This window comes from Nilaparvata lugens, chromosome X (genome assembly GCF_014356525.2).
Source record: "Nilaparvata lugens isolate BPH chromosome X, ASM1435652v1, whole genome shotgun sequence".
NCBI lineage: Eukaryota > Metazoa > Arthropoda > Insecta > Hemiptera > Delphacidae > Nilaparvata > Nilaparvata lugens.
Window position 1 is genome coordinate 6407464 of NC_052518.1, and position 24902 is coordinate 6432365.

General features: G+C 41.2%; 1 protein-coding gene across 1 annotated transcript; it reads right to left on the reverse strand.

Annotated features, from left to right (window-relative positions):
- Nucleotides 1-22303: 22303 nt before the first annotated feature.
- On the reverse strand, nucleotides 22304-24573 carry LOC111050829. Its single transcript, XM_039442316.1, has 2 exons — nucleotides 24068-24573; nucleotides 22304-22433 (listed from the first exon to the last, which is right to left on the reverse strand). The coding sequence occupies exons 1-2, from the start codon at nucleotides 24441-24443 to the stop codon at nucleotides 22399-22401; spliced, it is 411 nt and encodes a 136-aa protein (XP_039298250.1). The 5' UTR covers nucleotides 24444-24573; the 3' UTR covers nucleotides 22304-22398.
- Nucleotides 24574-24902: the final 329 nt, after the last annotated feature.

Below are 24902 nucleotides of genomic sequence, written 5' to 3' on the forward strand. Positions count from 1 at the left end.
TTTGACACAATGCTCAGATTCAATCGTACTACACTTCATCCTTCTCGGTTCGTCACGGCGGTTCAAAATCATGCATAATAAGTCAAATTCGGTCGAAAAATGGAAAATGGAAAATTTATTGTTGAGTGTACTTAAGCCCATAATCCAATACACAGAAACTGACCAATTTCTATATTCAAAGTTGCATGTCTTGTGAAATACTTCTGATAAAATTTCCAAATCTAGTGAGAATGTGAAAATTGTCCCCCTCTACCCACTCCAATAACTAACCAACTTTCGATTCCAAAACAATTTGGAAGTTAAGATTTTAAAAATGGCGATTTCAGTTTTTACATTTTTTTCGTAATTTTACTGTTGATCAAGAGTTTCTAAAACGAGTCTGATACATCATAGAAACTTACGATTGATTACAAATTGTAGATAAATTCATCCTGTACGAGCTCAGTTGCCTAAAATCCATCTTGAATCACTTTTAGCTATCATAGAACTGCCAAAACCGTTAATATGAGAAAAATATCTACAATTTCCGGATTTTTTTCAACAATCAAATCTCACTTTACGAACATATTTTTTCATGAATTGTTTACAGCAGATGAAATAGAAAATTCTATTGTACATTTCAAGATCATGTAATAATTTTTATAATAAGGGGTTACCGAGATACATAGCTTTGAATATAGAAATTGGCCATTTCTTATGTATTGAATATGAATAAGTACCTACAATCAACAATAATTTTTCTATTTTTTGACCGAATTTGACTGTTGATGCATGATTTTGAACCGCCTTGGCGAGCCGAGAAGAATGAAGTGTAGTACGATGAAATCTGAGCATTGTGTCAAAAGTAAATTATAAGTGTTTGAAATTTTGATCCTTGAGGTGTCCTTAAGCGTGCCTCTACTAGGAAATACTGAAATTGAGTGCATCTAACGGGTGATTCTTACCCATGAACTTATGTCATTGTGCGAAATATCAATGTGAGGACAAAGTAGATGGTGATGATGGTTGAAGCTGAAAATTAGGTGTTTTCCACAATACAAGGAGCATTGTTGTCAGGTGTACCTGGAAATCTATATGACATAGAGCGCTCTACCTGATCTCAGATTGTATAGCACAAAAATACGCCTAGAGGGATTTTGAAATATACATCTAAATTGTAACAATCAGAAGATATTGTTGATTAAAAACTAAAATTCATCAAAATTGATTTTTTCTTCAAATTTTACTCATTTTTTGAAAAATTATTACAAAGTACTCATTGGAGATAGAGAGTTCTGAGTGATCTCATTTTTTTTTCAGAATTATATCTGGGAGAGATTTGGCAGAAATAGCTGAAAACTGGAAAATGAACCAAAAATACGAGGTTTTTGGGCTATCTTGTATCATAAGGAAATCTTGCATGAAGAAATTGGTTCTGGACTTCTCTTATGTACCCAAATAATATATTAAAAAATCAGAACTACAATATAAATTGCAAGCACACCCCCTTTTTTATGTCTATATTGACTGGACTAATAGTATCATCCATAAAAAGTTAAAAACGTAGGGCGATAAACGATGTTTAAATGTTTTTTACTTATCGATGTTAGGATGAAAAAAACATCGATGTTCAAAACATCGATGTTTTGTCTTTCGATACCCATCCCTAATATATACCGAATATATTTTGATTGCATAAAGGAAAAATTCAAATATTTTTTCACTTTTCAAGAAATGTTTCAGGTAGAAATATAACGATAAATCACTCTCGTTAAATCATGATAACTTGTTTGATGATTAGTATTTGTTGAGAATGATATTGTAGCCTATGTATCAATGTACATTAATAAATAATACAGACTAATATTTTCACAAAGAGAAGATTTCCCATGAACACTTGATATTGAAACCATGACACAAACTATTTTTAAAATAACAATAAATTAAATAGCTTCACATGAACATTACAATATTTAATTTCTGTTTCTCAATTACATGGAATGAAACCTCAAATAATTGATATAACTCGAATATCTGCTTAAGAATTTTCTATGAATCTATTTCTTGAAAAGTTGAAAATTATCTGAATTTTTCTGGTATTCAAATCAGGCCAGGTTATTAAATTTCTTCAAATTTATTTGAATATGTGTGTGTTTTATTAAAACATAAGGTAAAAATTTTGTTGAGTTTCAATACCAAGATAAATATTTATATTGAAAATAATAATATTATGATGTGTGATAATTAAGCTGTGTTCAAAATAAATTCCTACCTTGTCCATGGTGTTGACAGCTGATGGTAGCTGTTGACAGCTCACTCTGGAAGAATGAATGGCAGCATCAGCGACAAACTGAAGAGAACCAGACTCACCACAGATTTCAGGTTGATGGTATAAATCTGAAAATAATAAGATATAAATTTCAGTTTCGGCAGTCAGCAAGCGAGGATTTTATCCTATAGTATAAAATAATGTAACAGATAATGCATCAATTGTTTAGCCACTTGGCAATTTCAAAAATATACTTTTTTAAAGTCCATACGAGGGGTGTACCGTATATCAATATATATTTTTCAATATAATATTATAATCTCAATAGAAATATTGGAATAGTAATAAATTATGAGAACTTTAAATCGCAAGAAATAATTTTTTTTCAATGAAAAAGACTGAGAAATTGTCAAAAAACCACTAATTTATTGATAATTAGAAAGACCGGTTCCGGTTATTACACCATTGTAATTTCTCAGTCTTTTTCATTCAATATGAATAATTACCACAATATCAACTTCTCAACTACACAAAAAATAATTTATGAGAACTTGAGAGAGTGGTTTTGTTTATATAGAGGTGGTTCTAGTCACTTTTATGATCATTACATGAACAATTTAAGAACCTTTCATAATGCCCCAGTTTTACAACAAATAGGTAATCTCTTCATTAAAAGGATAGATTCTTTTGAAACTATTTCAAATGAACCTAGCTTATAATCTAAAAACCAAATATTTCAAGATTTCGATGTATTTGCAATAATACAAGTAATATATATTGGAGTTATACTGTTATAACAATATTATAATGTTTACAATTATATATTAAAATAATATATGTGAAAATATTATTATGTAATAAATTTTGATTGAATTTCGGTCAAGAACTAACAGGATAATTCGTAGTGCACAAAGGATAGAAAGTAGATTGTCATTTATTATTAACTAAGAATTAGTTTAAAATTGATTGATATTAAAGTTTTACATAGCACATGAATGAATGTGAAATAAACAATTACGGTTATTCTTATTATCCAAGAGTGAGATTGAAAAAAGTTTAAATTGAAATTTCTTTGATATGGGGCTACTGCGATACAAAGAAATTAATATTCTACAATGAAATCAATAGTGGAATCTCTGTAAATATTATCTTACCGTATTGTAAGGCAATTTCTGTCTTGTGATGCGTTTTGATGTATCCGAGGATGCTGTTCTGATCTGCGCCGAAGACACTGCCGTTGTAAGAACACAAACGTTTGAATTCAACTGGTGCCCTTAGTATTTCTTAACTTCTGAAGAAAGCTCTCTTCAGTATCCCACTCTAAAATGGCAATGGCCAATGGGGTGGAGATAAAATGACATAGACGGCAATGACCAATAGGGTGATGAGAAAATGGAAAATTGTTAACATGGACATGTGAGGGTTGGCTCTCCATCCAAAATCATTCCTTCAAAGAAAAACATACTGGGGCCGCACTTGTAAAACAAGCTAGCAAAACAAAAGTCTATTCATGAATTCTGAAACTGAAAACGAGCAAACTAGGAGAATATGCATGCTCAACTTTTGTTATTGACTATAGAAATGTATCTGCAGAGACTAGGGTCGATTCTATTGTAATGATTTTCAACATCTCCTTTGTTCTCTAAGAACGCTTTAGAAACAAATGTGTCGGAGACAATTCTGATATATTGATTTTGTCACTTAGGCTGAATATCTTTAACTATAGTTGGCCAAACGAAAATGGGTCCCTCAAGGTCAAAGCTTGCTCTTGACACCACCACCCGTCTCTACCAACACTGTTGCCACTTTGTACTAAGGGTGGCTAGTAAGAGAGAAAGTGAATGTGTGTGTGAGAGAGGGTGTGATAGTAAAGTATTGTTATTGTGGGGAGTATTGTTTGTCTTCTCTGTCCAAAGCCTGGTTGAAGTGTGATGGGAATCAAATGAGAATTCATGCGAATTGAAAAATGCAGAGTGAAGTGGGCATTACAAGAATATCGACTAAAATAAATAAAATTACATCACTCCACTTCCAATTGATTTTTATAAGTCTTCAAGTAACCTTTATGAAGTAATAGCTCAGTTTATAAATAGTTGCATTTACAAAGAAAAATCTAATCATCATTATAAAATTGGATTTCTTGATGTCATGACTCAAGAAAGAGTTATACATTATATATAACAATATTCTTTCCTTCATTTCATGATGTTGAAGAATATATCGGATGATGGGAGGAGGTAACGGAGGATGTTATTGTTCTAACTTCAAAGAATGACACAATAGAACTTTTGAACCTGACGTGCTCAAAAGAATTTGTGACAGGTAGTGTCAGAAAAGAGGAAGAGGGATGGTATGAGAAGGAAAGAGCGATGTTCAGGGTGTAGAAATATAGTCAATGTATATAGATTGGTCGAGTGAGGGGTGGCCACAAGTGGCAACATTGCAGTGGCCTTGAGAGACCCATTTTCGCTTGGTCAACTATAACACATTTCTAGAAGAAGCCTTTTTATTTATTATTACTATTCTGAGCTTTCATGCCCAAAGATACCACCTTGTGTCAAATTATCTTTAGATTCAGCCGTTCTGATACTTCCTTTAAGCTCGATTTCGTAGCGGGCAAGTCTACTGCTCCATTTTCCGAGGCGAATGTTAGTCTTGTTGGGTTCAGCTATCCAAGATGGGCGCCAATACCTGCCGTCCCATTCGGTCCGTAGTCGATTTCCCAGCTGGCACTGGTGGGGGACGCCGGCACCACCGTACGCCGCTGGGAGGAGCATGAAGCCTAACGCCTTGTCTTTCTCTACACCAGCCTGCCTCGCATCTTCAATCATTAAAGAGCCCACCTTGTCTGCATCGGCTCCTCTCTGAATTAAAAGACTCCAAACAGAAATGCGACCGTATAGTCTCATAGGCTTGATTAACTCGGGTACTTTTATGGGATTCCGATAGAGGATCGAAAGCATGCCTCTTGCTCAGTAGCCAGTGATGGTATTTGGCTCGTAAGACTTACGCAGGAACTCGGCACATACGCGAGATATATACGTTTTTTCGGGATGGACGTCGTATCCTATATAAGCATACCAGTCGATAATCCTCACAGCGTCGCTATAGTTTGTGGTCGTGAATAGAATGTCGTCTCCCTGTGCAATAAGGTTGTCGTATTGCACCCTGCTTCCTTTTTCCTCTTGCGCAAGATCGACTATGACCAGGAAACTACACAGATTTAACATTGTGTCCAGGAGAGCGGTCCACCGCCAGCCACTTGGCACTCCGTTCTCCCAGGTGGTTTCACGTGCTCCTACTTTTACAAGGGGAGGATGGTTAAAAATACTGTCGAATAGTACCTCAAAGTAGTGCTTGAACTCCGCGTCTGATGTATGAGCATGAATTCCGTCCTTTAAAGCGCAGAAGATGGCCTTGATGGTACCTTTGCTCTGCATATTATCAAAGGAACCCTGATCTAGAGGCACTTTATATACTGATGTAGACTCCATGAGATTGACCATGTGAATGTCATATTCTTCTTTTTGCTGCGCAGTCATAAACAATGAGGAGATAGGACAGCTCTTGAATCCTCTTTCAACCCACTGGGATAGGAAATTCATCATTCTGTTGGAGTGATCGCCACACTTCACAACTGGCCGCGATTTACCCTGTTCACTTTTTTCCATGACGATCATGGTTTCACGCCTCACTTTGTTCATGTCGAGCAGGATGTCTTCATCATCGTAATAAACCCCCGCCACGGCCTTCATGCCCTTGCTTCTCTTTGTCTTATGGGCGATTTCCACGGTGGTTTTTCCCCCGGTTCCTGCTTTCCCCTGCAACCATTGGCCGGTGCTTATCCACTCGCTTGCTGTCAATGTTTGCTCAGGCGCATGCCACCAGGTATCGATGATGTACCTCATTTTGTCGTATATAAGGTTGCAGTAGTATTCCTCACCTATTCGCTGTCCTATAGGCTGCTTGTTGTGTAACCAGTCTAGCGTGTCTTCCCACATATTGTCCAAGCCGACATAAGGGTGGTAGCCTAACATGCTTTCCCAGTAGCAGAACAACCGCCAATGCGGCATCAGATAGGTTCCTCCTTTTTTATAGAGTCCGGTGACCTTCTTAAAATAAGACCGCAGCTTGCATAGACAGAACTCTGAACTGAGGTTTTTCCCTCGGTACCACTCCTCCACCAACGGCTTCACTTCTGCAGGGTTGGCTGTAAATAAGTAGAGATTGAAGTTATCTTCTAAAAAGCCTCTTTCAGGTAGTGTTCTTTGGATGTTTTTCGTGTTGAATCGTCGTAAGTATTGGATAAATTTAGGATGTTCACTGTTATAGGCCTTAGGGTGCTTGCATATGCAACATAACACCACTACAAAAGCATGTGTTTGAGCTCTATTTCACCCTGGGGGCGGCAAGGGACCTGGTTACCTACAACCCTTCCCCCCTGCTGACGGCGTGATCATCGAGCCCAAAAATTGAAAGTGGTATAATATGATAGCTGTAGACTTGTTACATCAATTTCCATTAAATTATTATGAAATACAACTTCCCTGGGGGCGGCAAGGGACCTGGTTACCTACAACACTTCCCCACCGCTGACGGCGTGAATATCGAGCCCAAAAATTGAAAGTGGTATAATATGATAGCTGTAGACTTGTTACATCGATTTCCATCGGATTTTTCTTGATTACTCATACCCTGTGATATGATAAATCATATGTTTGACCAAAAACAAAACAAGTTCTTGGTTTTATTTCAGAGCAAATTGCACAATTGGAGCAAATTTTCCTTACATCATCTACAGTATAGGGGAGATTTTTCATTCTGAGCCAGTGGTAGAAACGTAAATTTGATCAAACTGTCAAATCTTGAAGTCGATGTCCGTTAAGACGGCATGTAAAAACATGTGGTTGAAGGTGTCAGGAAATCGTATTAAGTGACTCATCAAGCCAAAGAGGTCATATCCGGTAGTCAAATCCTGTGTTTTACGTCCGAAGGACGGCATGATGAAGCATCATGGGGCAAGGATTAAATCCTTAAAGATAATATCGCACTGTTTCAGGTAGTACAGTTCCAGAGCGTATAGCCCGGACTCCAGGCTTGACAAAGTCAAGTTCTTTGTGTTCAGTAGTCTATGGCACCAATGCTGGCATACCTTCTTTATCTTAGCGCCGAATCTCGCCGAACGCAGGTCCGTGGCTGGAGCGGGTATGTTGATTTGCCCCAAGAGGTAGCGCCTATATACTGCTTTGCTCACCCTCTTCTTGTAGCTACGCAACCAATCGACAAACTGGGGATGAATGTATTTTGATTCGAGTTGATCCTCGATAATCTGCTGCTTTACGAACGGGAGCGCTTGAACAGCCACACCGTCGATGTTCCATAGCGTGTCAGGGTCGGGAACTGGTTCACATTCATGAAATACTTGTAGCTGTGCTCGTACATCGACTTCTTCCCAATCAAGCTGCACTTCCTTAGTCAACAGCTGTGGTGTATAGCCCCACGTTTGGAGGAGGTTCTGTTCAAAAGCCATTCTGATACTTCCTTTAAGCTCGATTTCGTAGCGGGCAAGTCTACTGCTCCATTTTCCGAGGCGAATGTTAGTCTTGTTGGGTTCAGCTATCCAAGATGGGCGCCAATACCTGCCGTCCCATTCGGTCCGTAGTCGATTTCCCAGCTGGCACTGGTGGGGGACGCCGGCACCACCGTACGCCGCTGGGAGGAGCATGAAGCCTAACGCCTTGTCTTTCTCTACACCAGCCTGCCTCGCATCTTCAATCATTAAAGAGCCCACCTTGTCTGCATCGGCTCCTCTCTGAATTAAAAGACTCCAAACAGAAATGCGACCGTATAGTCTCATAGGCTTGATTAACTCGGGTACTTTTATGGGATTCCGATAGAGGATCGAAAGCATGCCTCTTGCTCAGTAGCCAGTGATGGTATTTGGCTCGTAAGACTTACGCAGGAACTCGGCACATACGCGAGATATATACGTTTTTTCGGGATGGACGTCGTATCCTATATAAGCATACCAGTCGATAATCCTCACAGCGTCGCTATAGTTTGTGGTCGTGAATAGAATGTCGTCTCCCTGTGCAATAAGGTTGTCGTATTGCACCCTGCTTCCTTTTTCCTCTTGCGCAAGATCGACTATGACCAGGAAACTACACAGATTTAACATTGTGTCCAGGAGAGCGGTCCACCGCCAGCCACTTGGCACTCCGTTCTCCCAGGTGGTTTCACGTGCTCCTACTTTTACAAGGGGAGGATGGTTAAAAATACTGTCGAATAGTACCTCGAAGTAGTGCTTGAACTCTGCATCTGATGTATGAGCATGAATTCCGTCCTTTAAAGCGCAGAAGATGGCCTTGATGGTACCTTTGCTCTAAATATTATCAAAGGAACCCTGATCTAGAGGCACTTTATATACTGATGTAGACTCCATGAGATTGACCATGTGAATGTCATATTCTTCTTTTTGCTGCGCAGTCATAAACAATGAGGAGATAGGACAGCTCTTGAATCCTCTTTCAACCCACTGGGATAGGAAATTCATCATTCTGTTGGAGTGATCGCCACACTTCACAACTGGCCGCGATTTACCCTGTTCACTTTTTTCCATGACGATCATGGTTTCACGCCTCACTTTGTTCATGTCGAGCAGGATGTCTTCATCATCGTAATAAACCCCCGCCACGGCCTTCATGCCCTTGCTTCTCTTTGTCTTATGGGCGATTTCCACGGTGGTTTTTCCCCCGGTTCCTGCTTTCCCCTGCAACCATTGGCCGGTGCTTATCCACTCGCTTGCTGTCAATGTTTGCTCAGGCGCATGCCACCAGGTATCGATGATGTACCTCATTTTGTCGTATATAAGGTCGCAGTAGTATTCCTCACCTATTCGCTGTCCTATAGGCTGCTTGTTGTGTAACCAGTCTAGCGTGTCTTCCCACATATTGTCCAAGCCGACATAAGGGTGGTAGCCTAACATGCTTTCCCAGTAGCAGAACAACCGCCAATGCGGCATCAGATAGGTTCCTCCTTTTTTATAGAGTCCGGTGACCTTCTTAAAATAAGACCGCCGCTTGCATAGACAGAACTCTGAACTGAGGTTTTTCCCTCGGTACCACTCCTCCACCAACGGCTTCACTTCTGCAGGGTTGGCTGTAAATAAGTAGAGATTGAAGTTATCTTCTAAAAAGCCTCTTTCAGGTAGTGTTCTTTGGATGTTTTTCGTGTTGAATCGTCGTAAGTATTGGATAAATTTAGGATGTTCACTGTTATAGGCCTTAGGGTGCTTGCATATGCAACATAACACCGCTACAAAAGCATGTGTTTAAGCTCTATTTCACCCTGGGGGCGGCAAGGGACCTGGTTACCTACAACCCTTCCCCCCTGCTGACGGCGTGATCATCGAGCCCAAAAATTGAAAGTGGTATAATATGATAGCTGTAGACTTGTTACATCAATTTCCATTAAATTATTATGAAATACAACTTCCCTGGGGGCGGCAAGGGACCTGGTTACCTACAACACTTCCCCACCGCTGACGGCGTGAATATCGAGCCCAAAAATTGAAAGTGGTATAATATGATAGCTGTAGACTTGTTACATCGATTTCCATCGGATTTTTCTTGATTACTCATACCCTGTGATATGATAAATCATATGTTTGACCAAAAACAAAACAAGTTCTTGGTTTTATTTCAGAGCAAATTGCACAATTGGAGCAAATTTTCCTTACATCATCTACAGTGTAGGGGAGATGTTTCATTCTGAGCCAGTGGTAGAAACGTAAATTTGATCAAACTGTCAAATCTTGAAGTCGATGTCCGTTAAGACGGCATGTAAAAACATGTGGTTGAAGGTGTCAGGAAATCGTATTAAGTGACTCATCAAGCCAAAGAGGTCATATCCGGTAGTCAAATCCTGTGTTTTACGTCCGAAGGACGGCATGATGAAGCATCATGGGGCAAGGATTAAATCCTTAAAGATAATATCGCACTGTTTCAGGTAGTACAGTTCCAGAGCGTATAGCCCGGACTCCAGGCTTGACAAAGTCAAGTTCTTTGTGTTCAGTAGTCTATGGCACCAATGCTGGCATACCTTCTTTATCTTAGCGCCGAATCTCGCCGAACGCAGGTCCGTGGCTGGAGCGGGTATGTTGATTTGCCCCAAGAGGTAGCGCCTATATACTGCTTTGCTCACCCTCTTCTTGTAGCTACGCAACCAATCGACAAACTGGGGATGAATGTATTTTGATTCGAGTTGATCCTCGATAATCTGCTGCTTTACGAACGGGAGCGCTTGAACAGCCACACCGTCGATGTTCCATAGCGTGTCAGGGTCGGGAACTGGTTCACATTCATGAAATACTTGTAGCTGTGCTCGTACATCGACTTCTTCCCAATCAAGCTGCACTTCCTTAGTCAACAGCTGTGGTGTATAGCCCCACGTTTGGAGGAGGTTCTGTTCAAAAGCCGTTCTGATACTTCCTTTAAGCTCGATTTCGTAGCGGGCAAGTCTACTGCTCCATTTTCCGAGGCGAATGTTAGTCTTGTTGGGTTCAGCTATCCAAGATGGGCGCCAATACCTGCCGTCCCATTCGGTCCGTAGTCGATTTCCCAGCTGGCACTGGTGGGGGACGCCGGCACCACCGTACGCCGCTGGGAGGAGCATGAAGCCTAACGCCTTGTCTTTCTCTACACCAGCCTGCCTCGCATCTTCAATCATTAAAGAGCCCACCTTGTCTGCATCGGCTCCTCTCTGAATTAAAAGACTCCAAACAGAAATGCGACCGTATAGTCTCATAGGCTTGATTAACTCGGGTACTTTTATGGGATTCCGATAGAGGATCGAAAGCATGCCTCTTGCTCAGTAGCCAGTGATGGTATTTGGCTCGTAAGACTTACGCAGGAACTCGGCACATACGCGAGATATATACGTTTTTTCCGGATGGACGTCGTATCCTATATAAGCATACCAGTCGATAATCCTCACAGCGTCGCTATAGTTTGTGGTCGTGAATAGAATGTCGTCTCCCTGTGCAATAAGGTTGTCGTATTGCACCCTGCTTCCTTTTTCCTCTTGCGCAAGATCGACTATGACCAGGAAACTACACAGATTTAACATTGTGTCCAGGAGAGCGGTCCACCGCCAGCCACTTGGCACTCCGTTCTCCCAGGTGGTTTCACGTGCTCCTACTTTTACAAGGGGAGGATGGTTAAAAATACTGTCGAATAGTACCTCGAAGTAGTGCTTGAACTCCGCGTCTGATGTATGAGCATGAATTCCGTCCTTTAAAGCGCAGAAGATGGCCTTGATGGTACCTTTGCTCTGCATATTATCGAAGGAACCCTGATCTAGAGGCACTTTATATACTGATGTAGACTCCATGAGATTGACCATGTGAATGTCATATTCTTCTTTTTGCTGCGCAGTCATAAACAATGAGGAGATAGGACAGCTCTTGAATCCTCTTTCAACCCACTGGGATAGGAAATTCATCATTCTGTTGGAGTGATCGCCACACTTCACAACTGGCCACGATTTACCCTGTTCAATTTTTTCCATGACGATCATGGTTTCACGCCTCACTTTGTTCATGTCGAGCAGGATGTCTTCATCATCGTAATAAACCCCCGCCACGGCCTTCATGCCCTTGCTTCTCTTTGTCTTATGGGCGATTTCCACGGTGGTTTTTCCCCCGGTTCCTGCTTTCCCCTGCAACCATTGGCCGGTGCTTATCCACTCGCTTGCTGTCAATGTTTGCTCAGGCGCATGCCACCAGGTATCGATGATGTACCTCATTTTGTCGTATATAAGGTTGCAGTAGTATTCCTCACCTATTCGCTGTCCTATAGGCTGCTTGTTGTGTAACCAGTCTAGCGTGTCTTCCCACATATTGTCCAAGCCGACATAAGGGTGGTAGCCTAACATGCTTTCCCAGTAGCAGAACAACCGCCAATGCGGCATCAGATAGGTTCCTCCTTTTTTATAGAGTCCGGTGACCTTCTTAAAATAAGACCGCAGCTTGCATAGACAGAACTCTGAACTGAGGTTTTTCCCTCGGTACCACTCCTCCACCAACGGCTTCACTTCTGCAGGGTTGGCTGTAAATAAGTAGAGATTGAAGTTATCTTCTAAAAAGCCTCTTTCAGGTAGTGTTCTTTGGATGTTTTTCGTGTTGAATCGTCGTAAGTATTGGATAAATTTAGGATGTTCACTGTTATAGGCCTTAGGGTGCTTGCATATGCAACATAACACCGCTACAAAAGCATGTGTTTAAGCTCTATTTCACCCTGGGGGCGGCAAGGGACCTGGTTACCTACAACCCTTCCCCCCTGCTGACGGCGTGATCATCGAGCCCAAAAATTGAAAGTGGTATAATATGATAGCTGTAGACTTGTTACATCAATTTCCATTAAATTATTATGAAATACAACTTCCCTGGGGGCGGCAAGGGACCTGGTTACCTACAACACTTCCCCACCGCTGACGGCGTGAATATCGAGCCCAAAAATTGAAAGTGGTATAATATGATAGCTGTAGACTTGTTACATCGATTTCCATCGGATTTTTCTTGATTACTCATACCCTGTGATATGATAAATCATATGTTTGACCAAAAACAAAACAAGTTCTTGGTTTTATTTCAGAGCAAATTGCACAATTGGAGCAAATTTTCCTTACATCATCTACAGTGTAGGGGAGATGTTTCATTCTGAGCCAGTGGTAGAAACGTAAATTTGATCAAACTGTCAAATCTTGAAGTTGATGTCCGCTAAGACGGCATGTAAAAACATGTGGTTGAAGGTGTCAGGAAATCGTATTAAGTGACTCATCAAGCCAAAGAGGTCATATCCGGTAGTCAAATCCTGTGTTTTACGTCCGAAGGACGGCATGATGAAGCATCATGGGGCAAGGATTAAATCCTTAAAGATAATATCGCACTGTTTCAGGTAGTACAGTTCCAGAGCGTATAGCCCGGACTCCAGGCTTGACAAAGTCAAGTTCTTTGTGTTCAGTAGTCTATGGCACCAATGCTGGCATACCTTCTTTATCTTAGCACCGAATCTCGTCGAACGCAGGTCCGTGGCTGGAGCGGGTATGTTGATTTGCCCCAAGAGGTAGCGCCTATATACTGCTTTGCTCACCCTCTTCTTGTAGCTACGCAACCAATCGACAAACTGGGGATGAATGTATTTTGATTCGAGTTGATCCTCGATAATCTGCTGCTTTACGAACGGGAGCGCTTGAACAGCCACACCGTCGATGTTCCATAGCGTGTCAGGGTCGGGAACTGGTTCACATTCATGAAATACTTGTAGCTGTGCTCGTACATCGACTTCTTCCCAATCAAGCTGCACTTCCTTAGTCAACAGCTGTGGTGTATAGCCCCACGTTTGGAGGAGGTTCTGTTCAAAAGCCATTCTGATACTTCCTTTAAGCTCGATTTCGTAGCGGGCAAGTCTACTGCTCCATTTTCCGAGGCGAATGTTAGTCTTGTTGGGTTCAGCTATCCAAGATGGGCGCCAATACCTGCCGTCCCATTCGGTCCGTAGTCGATTTCCCAGCTGGCACTGGTGGGGGACGCCGGCACCACCGTACGCCGCTGGGAGGAGCATGAAGCCTAACGCCTTGTCTTTCTCTACACCAGCCTGTCTCGCATCTTCAATCATTAAAGAGCCCACCTTGTCTGCATCGGCTCCTCTCTGAATTAAAAGACTCCAAACAGAAATGCGACCGTATAGTCTCATAGGCTTGATTAACTCGGGTACTTTTATGGGATTCCAATAGAGGATCGAAAGCATGCCTCTTGCTCAGTAGCCAGTGATGGTATTTGGCTCGTAAGACTTATGCAGGAACTCGGCACATACGCGAGATATATATGTTTTTTCCGGATGGACGTCGTATCCTATATAAGCATACCAGTCGATAATCCTCACAGCGTCGCTATAGTTTGTGGTCGTGAATAGAATGTCGTCTCCCTGTGCAATAAGGTTGTCGTATTGCACCCTGCTTCCTTTTTCCTCTTGCGCAAGATCGACTATGACCAGGAAACTACACAGATTTAACATTGTGTCCAGGAGAGCGGTCCACCGCCAGCCACTTGGCACTCCGTTCTCCCAGGTGGTTTCACGTGCTCCTACTTTTACAAGGGGAGGATGGTTAAAAATACTGTCGAATAGTACCTCGAAGTAGTGCTTGAACTCCGCGTCTGATGTATGAGCATGAATTCCGTCCTTTAAAGCGCAGAAGATGGCCTTGATGGTACCTTTGCTCTGCATATTATCGAAGGAACCCTGATCTAGAGGCACTTTATATACTGATGTAGACTCCATGAGATTGACCATGTGAATGTCATATTCTTCTTTTTGCTGCGCAGTCATAAACAATGAGGAGATAGGACAGCTCTTGAATCCTCTTTCAACCCACTGGGATAGGAAATTCATCATTCTGTTGGAGTGATCGCCACACTTCACAACTGGCCGCGATTTACCCTGTTCAATTTTTTCCATGATGATCATGGTTTCACGCCTCACTTTGTTCATGTCGAGCAGGATGTCTTCATCATCGTAATAAACCCCCGCCACGGCCTTCATGCCCTTGCTTCTCTTTGTCTTATGGGCGATTTCCACGGTGGTTTTTCCCCCGGTTCCTGCTTTCCCCTGCAACCATTGGCCGGTGCTTATCCACTCGCTTGCTGTCAATGTTTGCTCAGGCGCATGCCACCAGGTATCGATGATGTACCTCATTTTGTCGTATATAAGGTTGCAGTAGTATTCCTCACCTATTCGCTGTCCTATAGGCTGCTTGTTGTGTAACCAGTCTAGCGTGTCTTCCCACATATTGTCCAAGCCGACATAAGGGTGGTAGCCTAACATGCTTTCCCAGTAGCAGAACAACCGCCAATGCGGCATCAGATAGGTTCCTCCTTTTTTATAGAGTCCGGTGACCTTCTTAAAATAAGACCGCAGCTTGCATAGACAGAACTCTGAACTGAGGTTTTTCCTTCGGTACCACTCCTCCACCAACGGCTCCACTTCTGCAGGGTTGGCTGTAAATAAGTAGAGATTGAAGTTATCTTCTAAAAAGCCTCTTTCAGGTAGTGTTCTTTGGATGTTTTTCGTGTTGAATCGTCGTAAGTATTGGATAAATTTAGGATGTTCACTGTTATAGGCCTTAGGGTGCTTGCATATGCAACATAACACCGCTACAAAAGCATGTGTTTAAGCTCTATTTCACCCTGGGGGCGGCAAGGGACCTGGTTACCTACAACCCTTCCCCCCTGCTGACGGCGTGATCATCGAGCCCAAAAATTGAAAGTGGTATAATATGATAGCTGTAGACTTGTTACATCAATTTCCATTAAATTATTATGAAATACAACTTCCCTGGGGGCGGCAAGGGACCTGGTTACCTACAACACTTCCCCACCGCTGACGGCGTGAATATCGAGCCCAAAAATTGAAAGTGGTATAATATGATAGCTGTAGACTTGTTACATCGATTTCCATCGGATTTTTCTTGATTACTCATACCCTGTGATATGATAAATCATATGTTTGACCAAAAACAAAACAAGTTCTTGGTTTTATTTCAGAGCAAATTGCACAATTGGAGCAAATTTTCCTTACATCATCTACAGTGTAGGGGAGATTTTTCATTCTGAGCCAGTGGTAGAAACGTAAATTTGATCAAACTGTCAAATCTTGAAGTTGATGTCCGCTAAGACGGCATGTAAAAACATGTGGTTGAAGGTGTCAGGAAATCGTATTAAGTGACTCATCAAGCCAAAGAGGTCATATCCGGTAGTCAAATCCTGTGTTTTACGTCCGAAGGACGGCATGATGAAGCATCATGGGGCAAGGATTAAATCCTTAAAGATAATATCGCACTGTTTCAGGTAGTACAGTTCCAGAGCGTATAGCCCGGACTCCAGGCTTGACAAAGTCAAGTTCTTTGTGTTCAGTAGTCTATGGCACCAATGCTGGCATACCTTCTTTATCTTAGCGCCGAATCTCGCCGAACGCAGGTCCGTGGCTGGAGCGGGTATGTTGATTTGCCCCAAGAGGTAGCGCCTATATACTGCTTTGCTCACCCTCTTCTTGTAGCTACGCAACCAATCGACAAACTGGGGATGAATGTATTTTGATTCGAGTTGATCCTCGATAATCTGCTGCTTTACGAACGGGAGCGCTTGAACAGCCACACCGTCGATGTTCCATAGCGTGTCAGGGTCGGGAACTGGTTCACATTCATGAAATACTTGTAGCTGTGCTCGTACATCGACTTCTTCCCAATCAAGCTGCACTTCCTTAGTCAACAGCTGTGGTATATAGCCCCGCGTTTGGAGGAGGTTCTGTTCAAAAGCCGTTCTGATACTTCCTTTAAGCTCTATTTCGTAGCGGGCAAGTCTACTGCTCCATTTTCCGAGGCGAATGTTAGTCTTGTTGGGTTCAGCTATCCAAGATGGGCGCCAATACCTGCCGTCCCATTCGGTCCGTAGTCGATTTCCCAGCTGGCACTGGTGGGGGACGCCGGCACCACTGTACGCTGCTGGGAGGAGCATGAAGCCTAACGCCTTGTCTTTCTCTACACCAGCCTGCCTCGCATCTTCAATCATTAAAGAGCCCACCTTGTCTGCATCGGCTCCTCTCTGAATTAAAAGACTCCAAACAGAAATGCGACCGTATAGTCTCATAGGCTTGATTAACTCGGGTACTTTTATGGGATTCCAATAGAGGATCGAAAGCATGCCTCTTGCTCAGTAGCCAGTGATGGTATTTGGCTCGTAAGACTTATGCAGGAACTCGGCACATACGCGAGATATATATGTTTTTTCCGGATGGACGTCGTATCCTATATAAGCATACCAGTCGATAATCCTCACAGCGTCGCTATAGTTTGTGGTCGTGAATAGAATGTCGTCTCCCTGTGCAATAAGGTTGTCGTATTGCACCCTGCTTCCTTTTTCCTCTTGCGCAAGATCGACTATGACCAGGAAACTACACAGATTTAACATTGTGTCCAGGAGAGCGGTCCACCGCCAGCCACTTGGCACTCCGTTCTCCCAGGTGGTTTCACGTGCTCCTACTTTTACAAGGGGAGGATGGTTAAAAATACTGTCGAATAGTACCTCGAAGTAGTGCTTGAACTCCGCGTCTGATGTATGAGCATGAATTCCGTCCTTTAAAGCGCAGAAGATGGCCTTGATGGTACCTTTGCTCTGCATATTATCGAAGGAACCCTGATCTAGAGGCACTTTATATACTGATGTAGACTCCATGAGATTGACCATGTGAATGTCATATTCTTCTTTTTGCTGCGCAGTCATAAACAATGAGGAGATAGGACAGCTCTTGAATCCTCTTTCAACCCACTGGGATAGGAAATTCATCATTCTGTTGGAGTGATCGCCACACTTCACAACTGGCCACGATTTACCCTGTTCAATTTTTTCCATGACGATCATGGTTTCACGCCCTACTTTGTTCATGTCGAGCAGGATGTCTTCATCATCGTAATAAACCCCCGCCACGGCCTTCATGCCCTTGCTTCTCTTTGTCTTATGGGCGATTTCCACGGTGGTTTTTCCCCCGGTTCCTGCTTTCCCCTGCAACCATTGGCCGGTGCTTATCCACTCGCTTGCTGTCAATGTTTGCTCAGGCGCATGCCACCAGGTATCGATGATGTACCTCATTTTGTCGTATATAAGGTTGCAGTAGTATTCCTCACCTATTCGCTGTCCTATAGGCTGCTTGTTGTGTAACCAGTCTAGCGTGTCTTCCCACATATTGTCCAAGCCGACATAAGGGTGGTAGCCTAACATGCTTTCCCAGTAGCAGAACAACCGCCAATGCGGCATCAGATAGGTTCCTCCTTTTTTATAGAGTCCGGTGACCTTCTTAAAATAAGACCGCAGCTTGCATAGACAGAACTCTGAACTGAGGTTTTTCCTTCGGTACCACTCCTCCACCAACGGCTCCACTTCTGCAGGGTTGGCTGTAAATAAGTAGAGATTGAAGTTATCTTCTAAAAAGCCTCTTTCAGGTAGTGTTCTTTGGATGTTTTTCGTGTTGAATCGTCGTAAGTATTGGATAAATTTAGGATGTTCACTGTTATAGGCCTTAGGGTGCTTGCATATGCAACATAACACCGCTACAAAAGCATGTGTTTAAGCTCTATTTCACCCTGGGGGCGGCAAGGGACCTGGTTACCTACAACCCTTCCCCCCTGCTGACGGCGTGATCATCGAGCCCAAAAATTGAAAGTGGTATAATATGATAGCTGTAGACTTGTTACATCAATTTCCATTAAATTATTATGAAATACAACTTCCCTGGGGGCGGCAAGGGACCTGGTTACCTACAACACTTCCCCACCGCTGACGGCGTGAATATCGAGCCCAAAAATTGAAAGTGGTATAATATGATAGCTGTAGACTTGTTACATCGATTTCCATCGGATTTTTCTTGATTACTCATACCCTGTGATATGATAAATCATATGTTTGACCAAAAACAAAACAAGTTCTTGGTTTTATTTCAGAGCAAATTGCACAATTGGAGCAAATTTTCCTTACATCATCTACAGTGTAGGGGAGATGTTTCATTCTGAGCCAGTGGTAGAAACGTAAATTTGATCAAACTGTCAAATCTTGAAGTTGATGTCCGCTAAGACGGCATGTAAAAACATGTGGTTGAAGGTGTCAGGAAATCGTATTAAGTGACTCATCAAGCCAAAGAGGTCATATCCGGTAGTCAAATCCTGTGTTTTACGTCCGAAGGACGGCATGATGAAGCATCATGGGGCAAGGATTAAATCCTTAAAGATAATATCGCACTGTTTCAGGTAGTACAGTTCCAGAGCGTATAGCCCGGACTCCAGGCTTGACAAAGTCAAGTTCTTTGTGTTCAGTAGTCTATGGCACCAATGCTGGCATACCTTCTTTATCTTAGCACCGAATCTCGTCGAACGCAGGTCCGTGGCTGGAGCGGGTATGTTGATTTGCCCCAAGAGGTAGCGCCTATATACTGCTTTGCTCACCCTCTTCTTGTAGCTACGCAACCAATCGACAAACTGGGGATGAATGTATTTTGATTCGAGTTGATCCTCGATAATCTGCTGCTTTACGAACGGGAGCGCTTGAACAGCCACACCGTCGATGTTCCATAGCGTGTCAGGGTCGGGAACTGGTTCACATTCATGAAATACTTGTAGCTGTGCTCGTACATCGACTTCTTCCCAATCAAGCTGCACTTCCTTAGTCAACAGCTGTGGTATATAGCCCCACGTTTGGAGGAGGTTCTGTTCAAAAGCCGTTCTGATACTTCCTTTAAGCTCTATTTCGTAGCGGGCAAGTCTACTGCTCCATTTTCCGAGGCGAATGTTAGTCTTGTTGGGTTCAGCTATCCAAGATGGGCGCCAATACCTGCCGTCCCATTCGGTCCGTAGTCGATTTCCCAGCTGGCACTGGTGGGGGACGCCGGCACCACTGTACGCCGCTGGGAGGAGCATGAAGCCTAACGCCTTGTCTTTCTCTACACCAGCCTGCCTCGCATCTTCAATCATTAAAGAGCCCACCTTGTCTGCATCGGCTCCTCTCTGAATTAAAAGACTCCAAACAGAAATGCGACCGTATAGTCTCATAGGCTTGATTAACTCGGGTACTTTTATGGGATTCCAATAGAGGATCGAAAGCATGCCTCTTGCTCAGTAGCCAGTGATGGTATTTGGCTCGTAAGACTTATGCAGGAACTCGGCACATACGCGAGATATATATGTTTTTTCCGGATGGACGTCGTATCCTATATAAGCATACCAGTCGATAATCCTCACAGCGTCGCTATAGTTTGTGGTCGTGAATAGAATGTCGTCTCCCTGTGCAATAAGGTTGTCGTATTGCACCCTGCTTCCTTTTTCCTCTTGCGCAAGATCGACTATGACCAGGAAACTACACAGATTTAACATTGTGTCCAGGAGAGCGGTCCACCGCCAGCCACTTGGCACTCCGTTCTCCCAGGTGGTTTCACGTGCTCCTACTTTTACAAGGGGAGGATGGTTAAAAATACTGTCGAATAGTACCTCGAAGTAGTGCTTGAACTCCGCGTCTGATGTATGAGCATGAATTCCGTCCTTTAAAGCGCAGAAGATGGCCTTGATGGTACCATTGCTCTGCATATTATCGAAGGAACCCTGATCTAGAGGCACTTTATATACTGATGTAGACTCCATGAGATTGACCATGTGAATGTCATATTCTTCTTTTTGCTGCGCAGTCATAAACAATGAGGAGATAGGACAGCTCTTGAATCCTCTTTCAACCCACTGGGATAGGAAATTCATCATTCTGTTGGAGTGATCGCCACACTTCACAACTGGCCGCGATTTACCCTGTTCAATTTTTTCCATGATGATCATGGTTTCACGCCTCACTTTGTTCATGTTGAGCAGGATGTCTTCATCATCGTAATAAACCCCCGCCACGGCCTTCATGCCCTTGCTTCTCTTTGTCTTATGGGCGATTTCCACGGTGGTTTTTCCCCCGGTTCCTGCTTTCCCCTGCAACCATTGGCCGGTGCTTATCCACTCGCTTGCTGTCAATGTTTGCTCAGGCGCATGCCACCAGGTATTGATGATGTACCTCATTTTGTCATATATAAGGTCGCAGTAGTATTCCTCACCTATTTGCTGTCCTATAGGCTGCTTGTTGTGTAACCAGTCTAGCGTGTCTTCCCACATATTGTCCAAGCCGACATAAGGGTGGTAGCCTAACATGCTTTCCCAGTAGCAGAACAACCGCCAATGCGGCATCAGATAGGTTCTCTATCTGCTCTCCTGAAACAAATAAACAGTAATAGTTGTTATTTAAAAACATCCATAGCTAATTTAAATATAGGCCTAATATTACTGTATCATGAAAAACATAGCAGTGTAGGCTATAAGTTACAAGTTTTATGCTATACAAGAAAAATCTGATGAAACTTGAAATTTATAACAGGTCATCAAAAAATGATGTGAAATAGCAAGTTTTAATTGCAGAGCGTAGCCTATAGCTTTCTTGCATGTTAATGTTTACATTTGCCAGTTGTTCTGAATATTGACTTCAAGTGCTACTTATGTAAGCGCTACATACATGCATTTGTGAACCCAGCACAATTGTATACTGAATACAATTTCATCAAATAACCTACTCTTCCCATCATATTCATCAAGTTCTATTAACTAAATTCAATTACTTTTTTCAGTATTTGACAGTAGGCTATTGTTGAGTAGTTTATGGTAATCTTTTACAGATCAAAATGTTAGGCAACAGATTAGGATAATTTAATGTAGAAAAAGTCAAGAGTGATAATTAATAAATGTGAATTTTAACTCCACATTCAATATACTTGAATAAAAACTTTCTCATTAAATTTGTCAAGTAATTAGTTTAGGCTACCGTGAAAAGAATCACAATGGTTCAGTTCAAAGCCACTAATCGGTGAGTGAACGATGAGATCGGTGAGTGAACGTGGCTCTGAACGATGTACTGTTTTGTCATTGAACGATGCACAGACTCACATGCAGCGCTAGATTATTTGGAATTGAAATCGGCCATTAAGGGGACAGCCTGGAAGATTATTACATACTAGAGATCTTGAAGATTTTTGTGATCTATACTATTACAAAAAATATATATTATATAATATCTTGCGCTAAAATACCTCAATGGAACCTTGATTGGAACGTTGACTGCCAAGCAATATTTCATGACATTTCTGTTGACGCCACATAATTTTTTTTATCAATTTTTCAATTTATTCTTTTATATTCTGCTTCTTTTGAATTCAAATTAAGTTAAAAAAATTAAATTTACCAATTTCAGCAAAAAAAAGTGTGGTACAATTTTGGTACACATGGCCTAGTTGATAGATTGACACACTCTGAAGCCATGTGTACCAAAATTGTACCACAGTACTTATAGTAAAATAAAATTGGAATGTAACCTATTAGTTAGACAGAATGTATTCAAATAACATTAGTGATTGATTTAACTAAAATTAGTGAGGAATATCGAAAAATAAGATTTGACTTAGCACATATTTGTTTATTATAAAACAAGATACTAACTAGTCTTGTAATAAACATCACTGTGATCAAGTCAAGTCTTATGATTCATTATGCATATCTACCACAAAAACCACAAAAATAAAGTTGGAAAGAAGATTGAAACTAGTAAAAAAATTTATTGTGAAATTTCATCATGCTATGAAAATATTTAGAAAAGTAAATAGTAATAATAATAATAGTAAGTACTGAGTGAATAAAATAATTATATGAAAACATCTATGTACATTTAAATTTGAAAATATATAGAAAAGTAAATAGTAATAGGCTAATAATAATAACAGTAAGTAGTGAATGAATGAAATATATGAAAACATCTATGTAGGCTACATTCAAATTTTTTTTGATTTGTGAATTTGGAAAAAGCAGTCTTTGCACATAGTTTCATTGCACATGTTGCATTTCAATGAAATTCTTTTTGTTTTATTCACAGCAGCATTTCTTCCATAATCACTCATCATTTTCTTGTAACAGCTTTTGCAGCGTCCTCTTGTTGTTGCTATTAATTGTGGGGTGAAATACTTGTAGGTTGAGATGGGCCAGCTATTGCTGGTAAATGGGTTTCTGCTTCTCTTCTGTATTGCAGCCACTCATCAAGCCAGCTGTCGACAATCGCCTCCTTGAAATCTGTCAACTTCATGTGAGTGTTTGTCACTGTCTTTTGGATTGATAAAGCATTGACTACACATGTGTTGATAAGCAGGTCAAATGCAATTTTCTTGTACCATTTCACACTTTTTCTTAAACAACCAGAATGGTAAGCACTCATTTGGTCAGATAAGTCGATAAATGACTTTCCCTTGTTGTAATCAATCACCATCTGTGGCTTGGTAGTCTCCTTGCCATTTTTCACAGTTGTAACCAGGTCATCCACATGCTTTGTGCTGAGCATCAGAACATCTCTTCTATCTTTCCACTTCAATACAACGATGTTCTTCTCGTTTTTTTGAGCTACAACTCCTCCTCTCCTCAATCTCTTTTCAATCACATTTTTTGGGTTAAACTTCCGGTTTTTTCTCAATGTTCCCACAACATGTGTCTTATTTTGTAAAAGTGTATCAGCGAGTTTGACACTGGTGTACCAGTTATCAATATAAATTGTTCTTCCAAAGTTCAGATATGGTTCACTTAATTCTAACACCACTTTCGATGAGACTTCTATACCAGCAGTTGCTTCTTTGCCAGCATATACTTTATAAGCTATTGTGTAAAAATCTTTCACACACAATTTAAAAATTTTTATCCCATATGCGTGAGCTTTTGACTTATTGTACTGACGAAATATGATACGCCCTCTGAAAGGGACCATGCTTTCATCAATACACATCGAATTTTCAGGGGTCATTGCAAGAGTAAAATTGTCAGTTACCAAATCAATTAAACCCTGGATTTTATGCAAACGGTAGCCTGCAGGAGTTTCGTTATTGTTGGCACAGTGAAAGTTTGACAATAACAATTCAAATCTATTTCGAGACATGTATTTAGGGAGTACAGACATAAATTTTCCCTCTTTCCTCCAATAATGTCCTATGCTTGGCATGGTATTTAGTCCCATAAACATAACTAAACCTAAAAAGCACTTCATCTCAAGCCTATTTGTGTCAGTCCATTTCCTTATCCTAGCATATGGAGAAAGACCTTCTCCAGCTTTACGAGCATTGGCATACCTATTTGTCTCACACACCAATAAATCAATAACTGTATCATCTATAAATAATTCAAGAAAGTCTTTTGGTTTACAGTTTATCATTGTCTCAATTATATCGCTATTTACACCCACATCTTCATTGTTTGGATTATAATCTAAGTTAGTAAGCATATTTGAATCACCCACAGGGCCCCAAACATACCTTTCTTGTCCTCTATTGATTTGTTCAACTTCAGCTACTAAATCTTCAGGTGGATCATCCTCAGTGTCAATCAATTGTTCATCTTCCATGTCATGATCTGAATCACTAATTGCACCAACATCAGGATCAGGTTCATAAGCTGGATCATTGTCACTGTCATAATCCATGTTAAAATCTTCATCTTCACTATCATTCAATATTCTATACAATTCTTCGTTCGTTATTATGTCATCCATTTTATCTAAACTACTATTTACACAGAAAAATCTACTTTACATTTAACTAAATGAAACTACTAAAATAAAAATAACATTACTATTCTATTTACGTAGGCTTTAACTTCATTCAAACATGTGACTTCAATCGTAAACACTCAACACATAAACAAAATACAGTTACTGTTTACAGGTTAGTATGATCACTGACCAACACGAAACAACGTATAAACAACGTATCCGGCAACGGGAACGTAGCTTCGTTTTTGGCTGATTGTACCATTGCCTTCCAAATAATAGCTTATCTGAGATTATTATTCACAAGTTTAAATAAAATAAGTGTTCAATATAAACCGTAAAAACAAATATTTCAATAAATATATTCCAATTTCAACCAGAATAGCCCGTAAAATGTTACTTTTTTTGAAATTCGATAATAATTACAAAAAAACCTAATGGCACTGGCTAAGAGCATTTTGT

What these genes read in the sequence shown, in the direction of transcription:
- LOC111050829 (XM_039442316.1), bottom strand. Translation starts at nt 24,443, where the DNA reads ATGGATGACATAATAACGAACGAAGAATTGTATAGAATATTGAATGAT. An exon ending in AGACTTTCTTGAATTATTTA is followed by an intron (nt 22,434 to 24,067) that starts TAGATGATACAG and finishes ACTTTATTTTTG; the next exon opens with TGGTTTTTGTGGTAGATATG.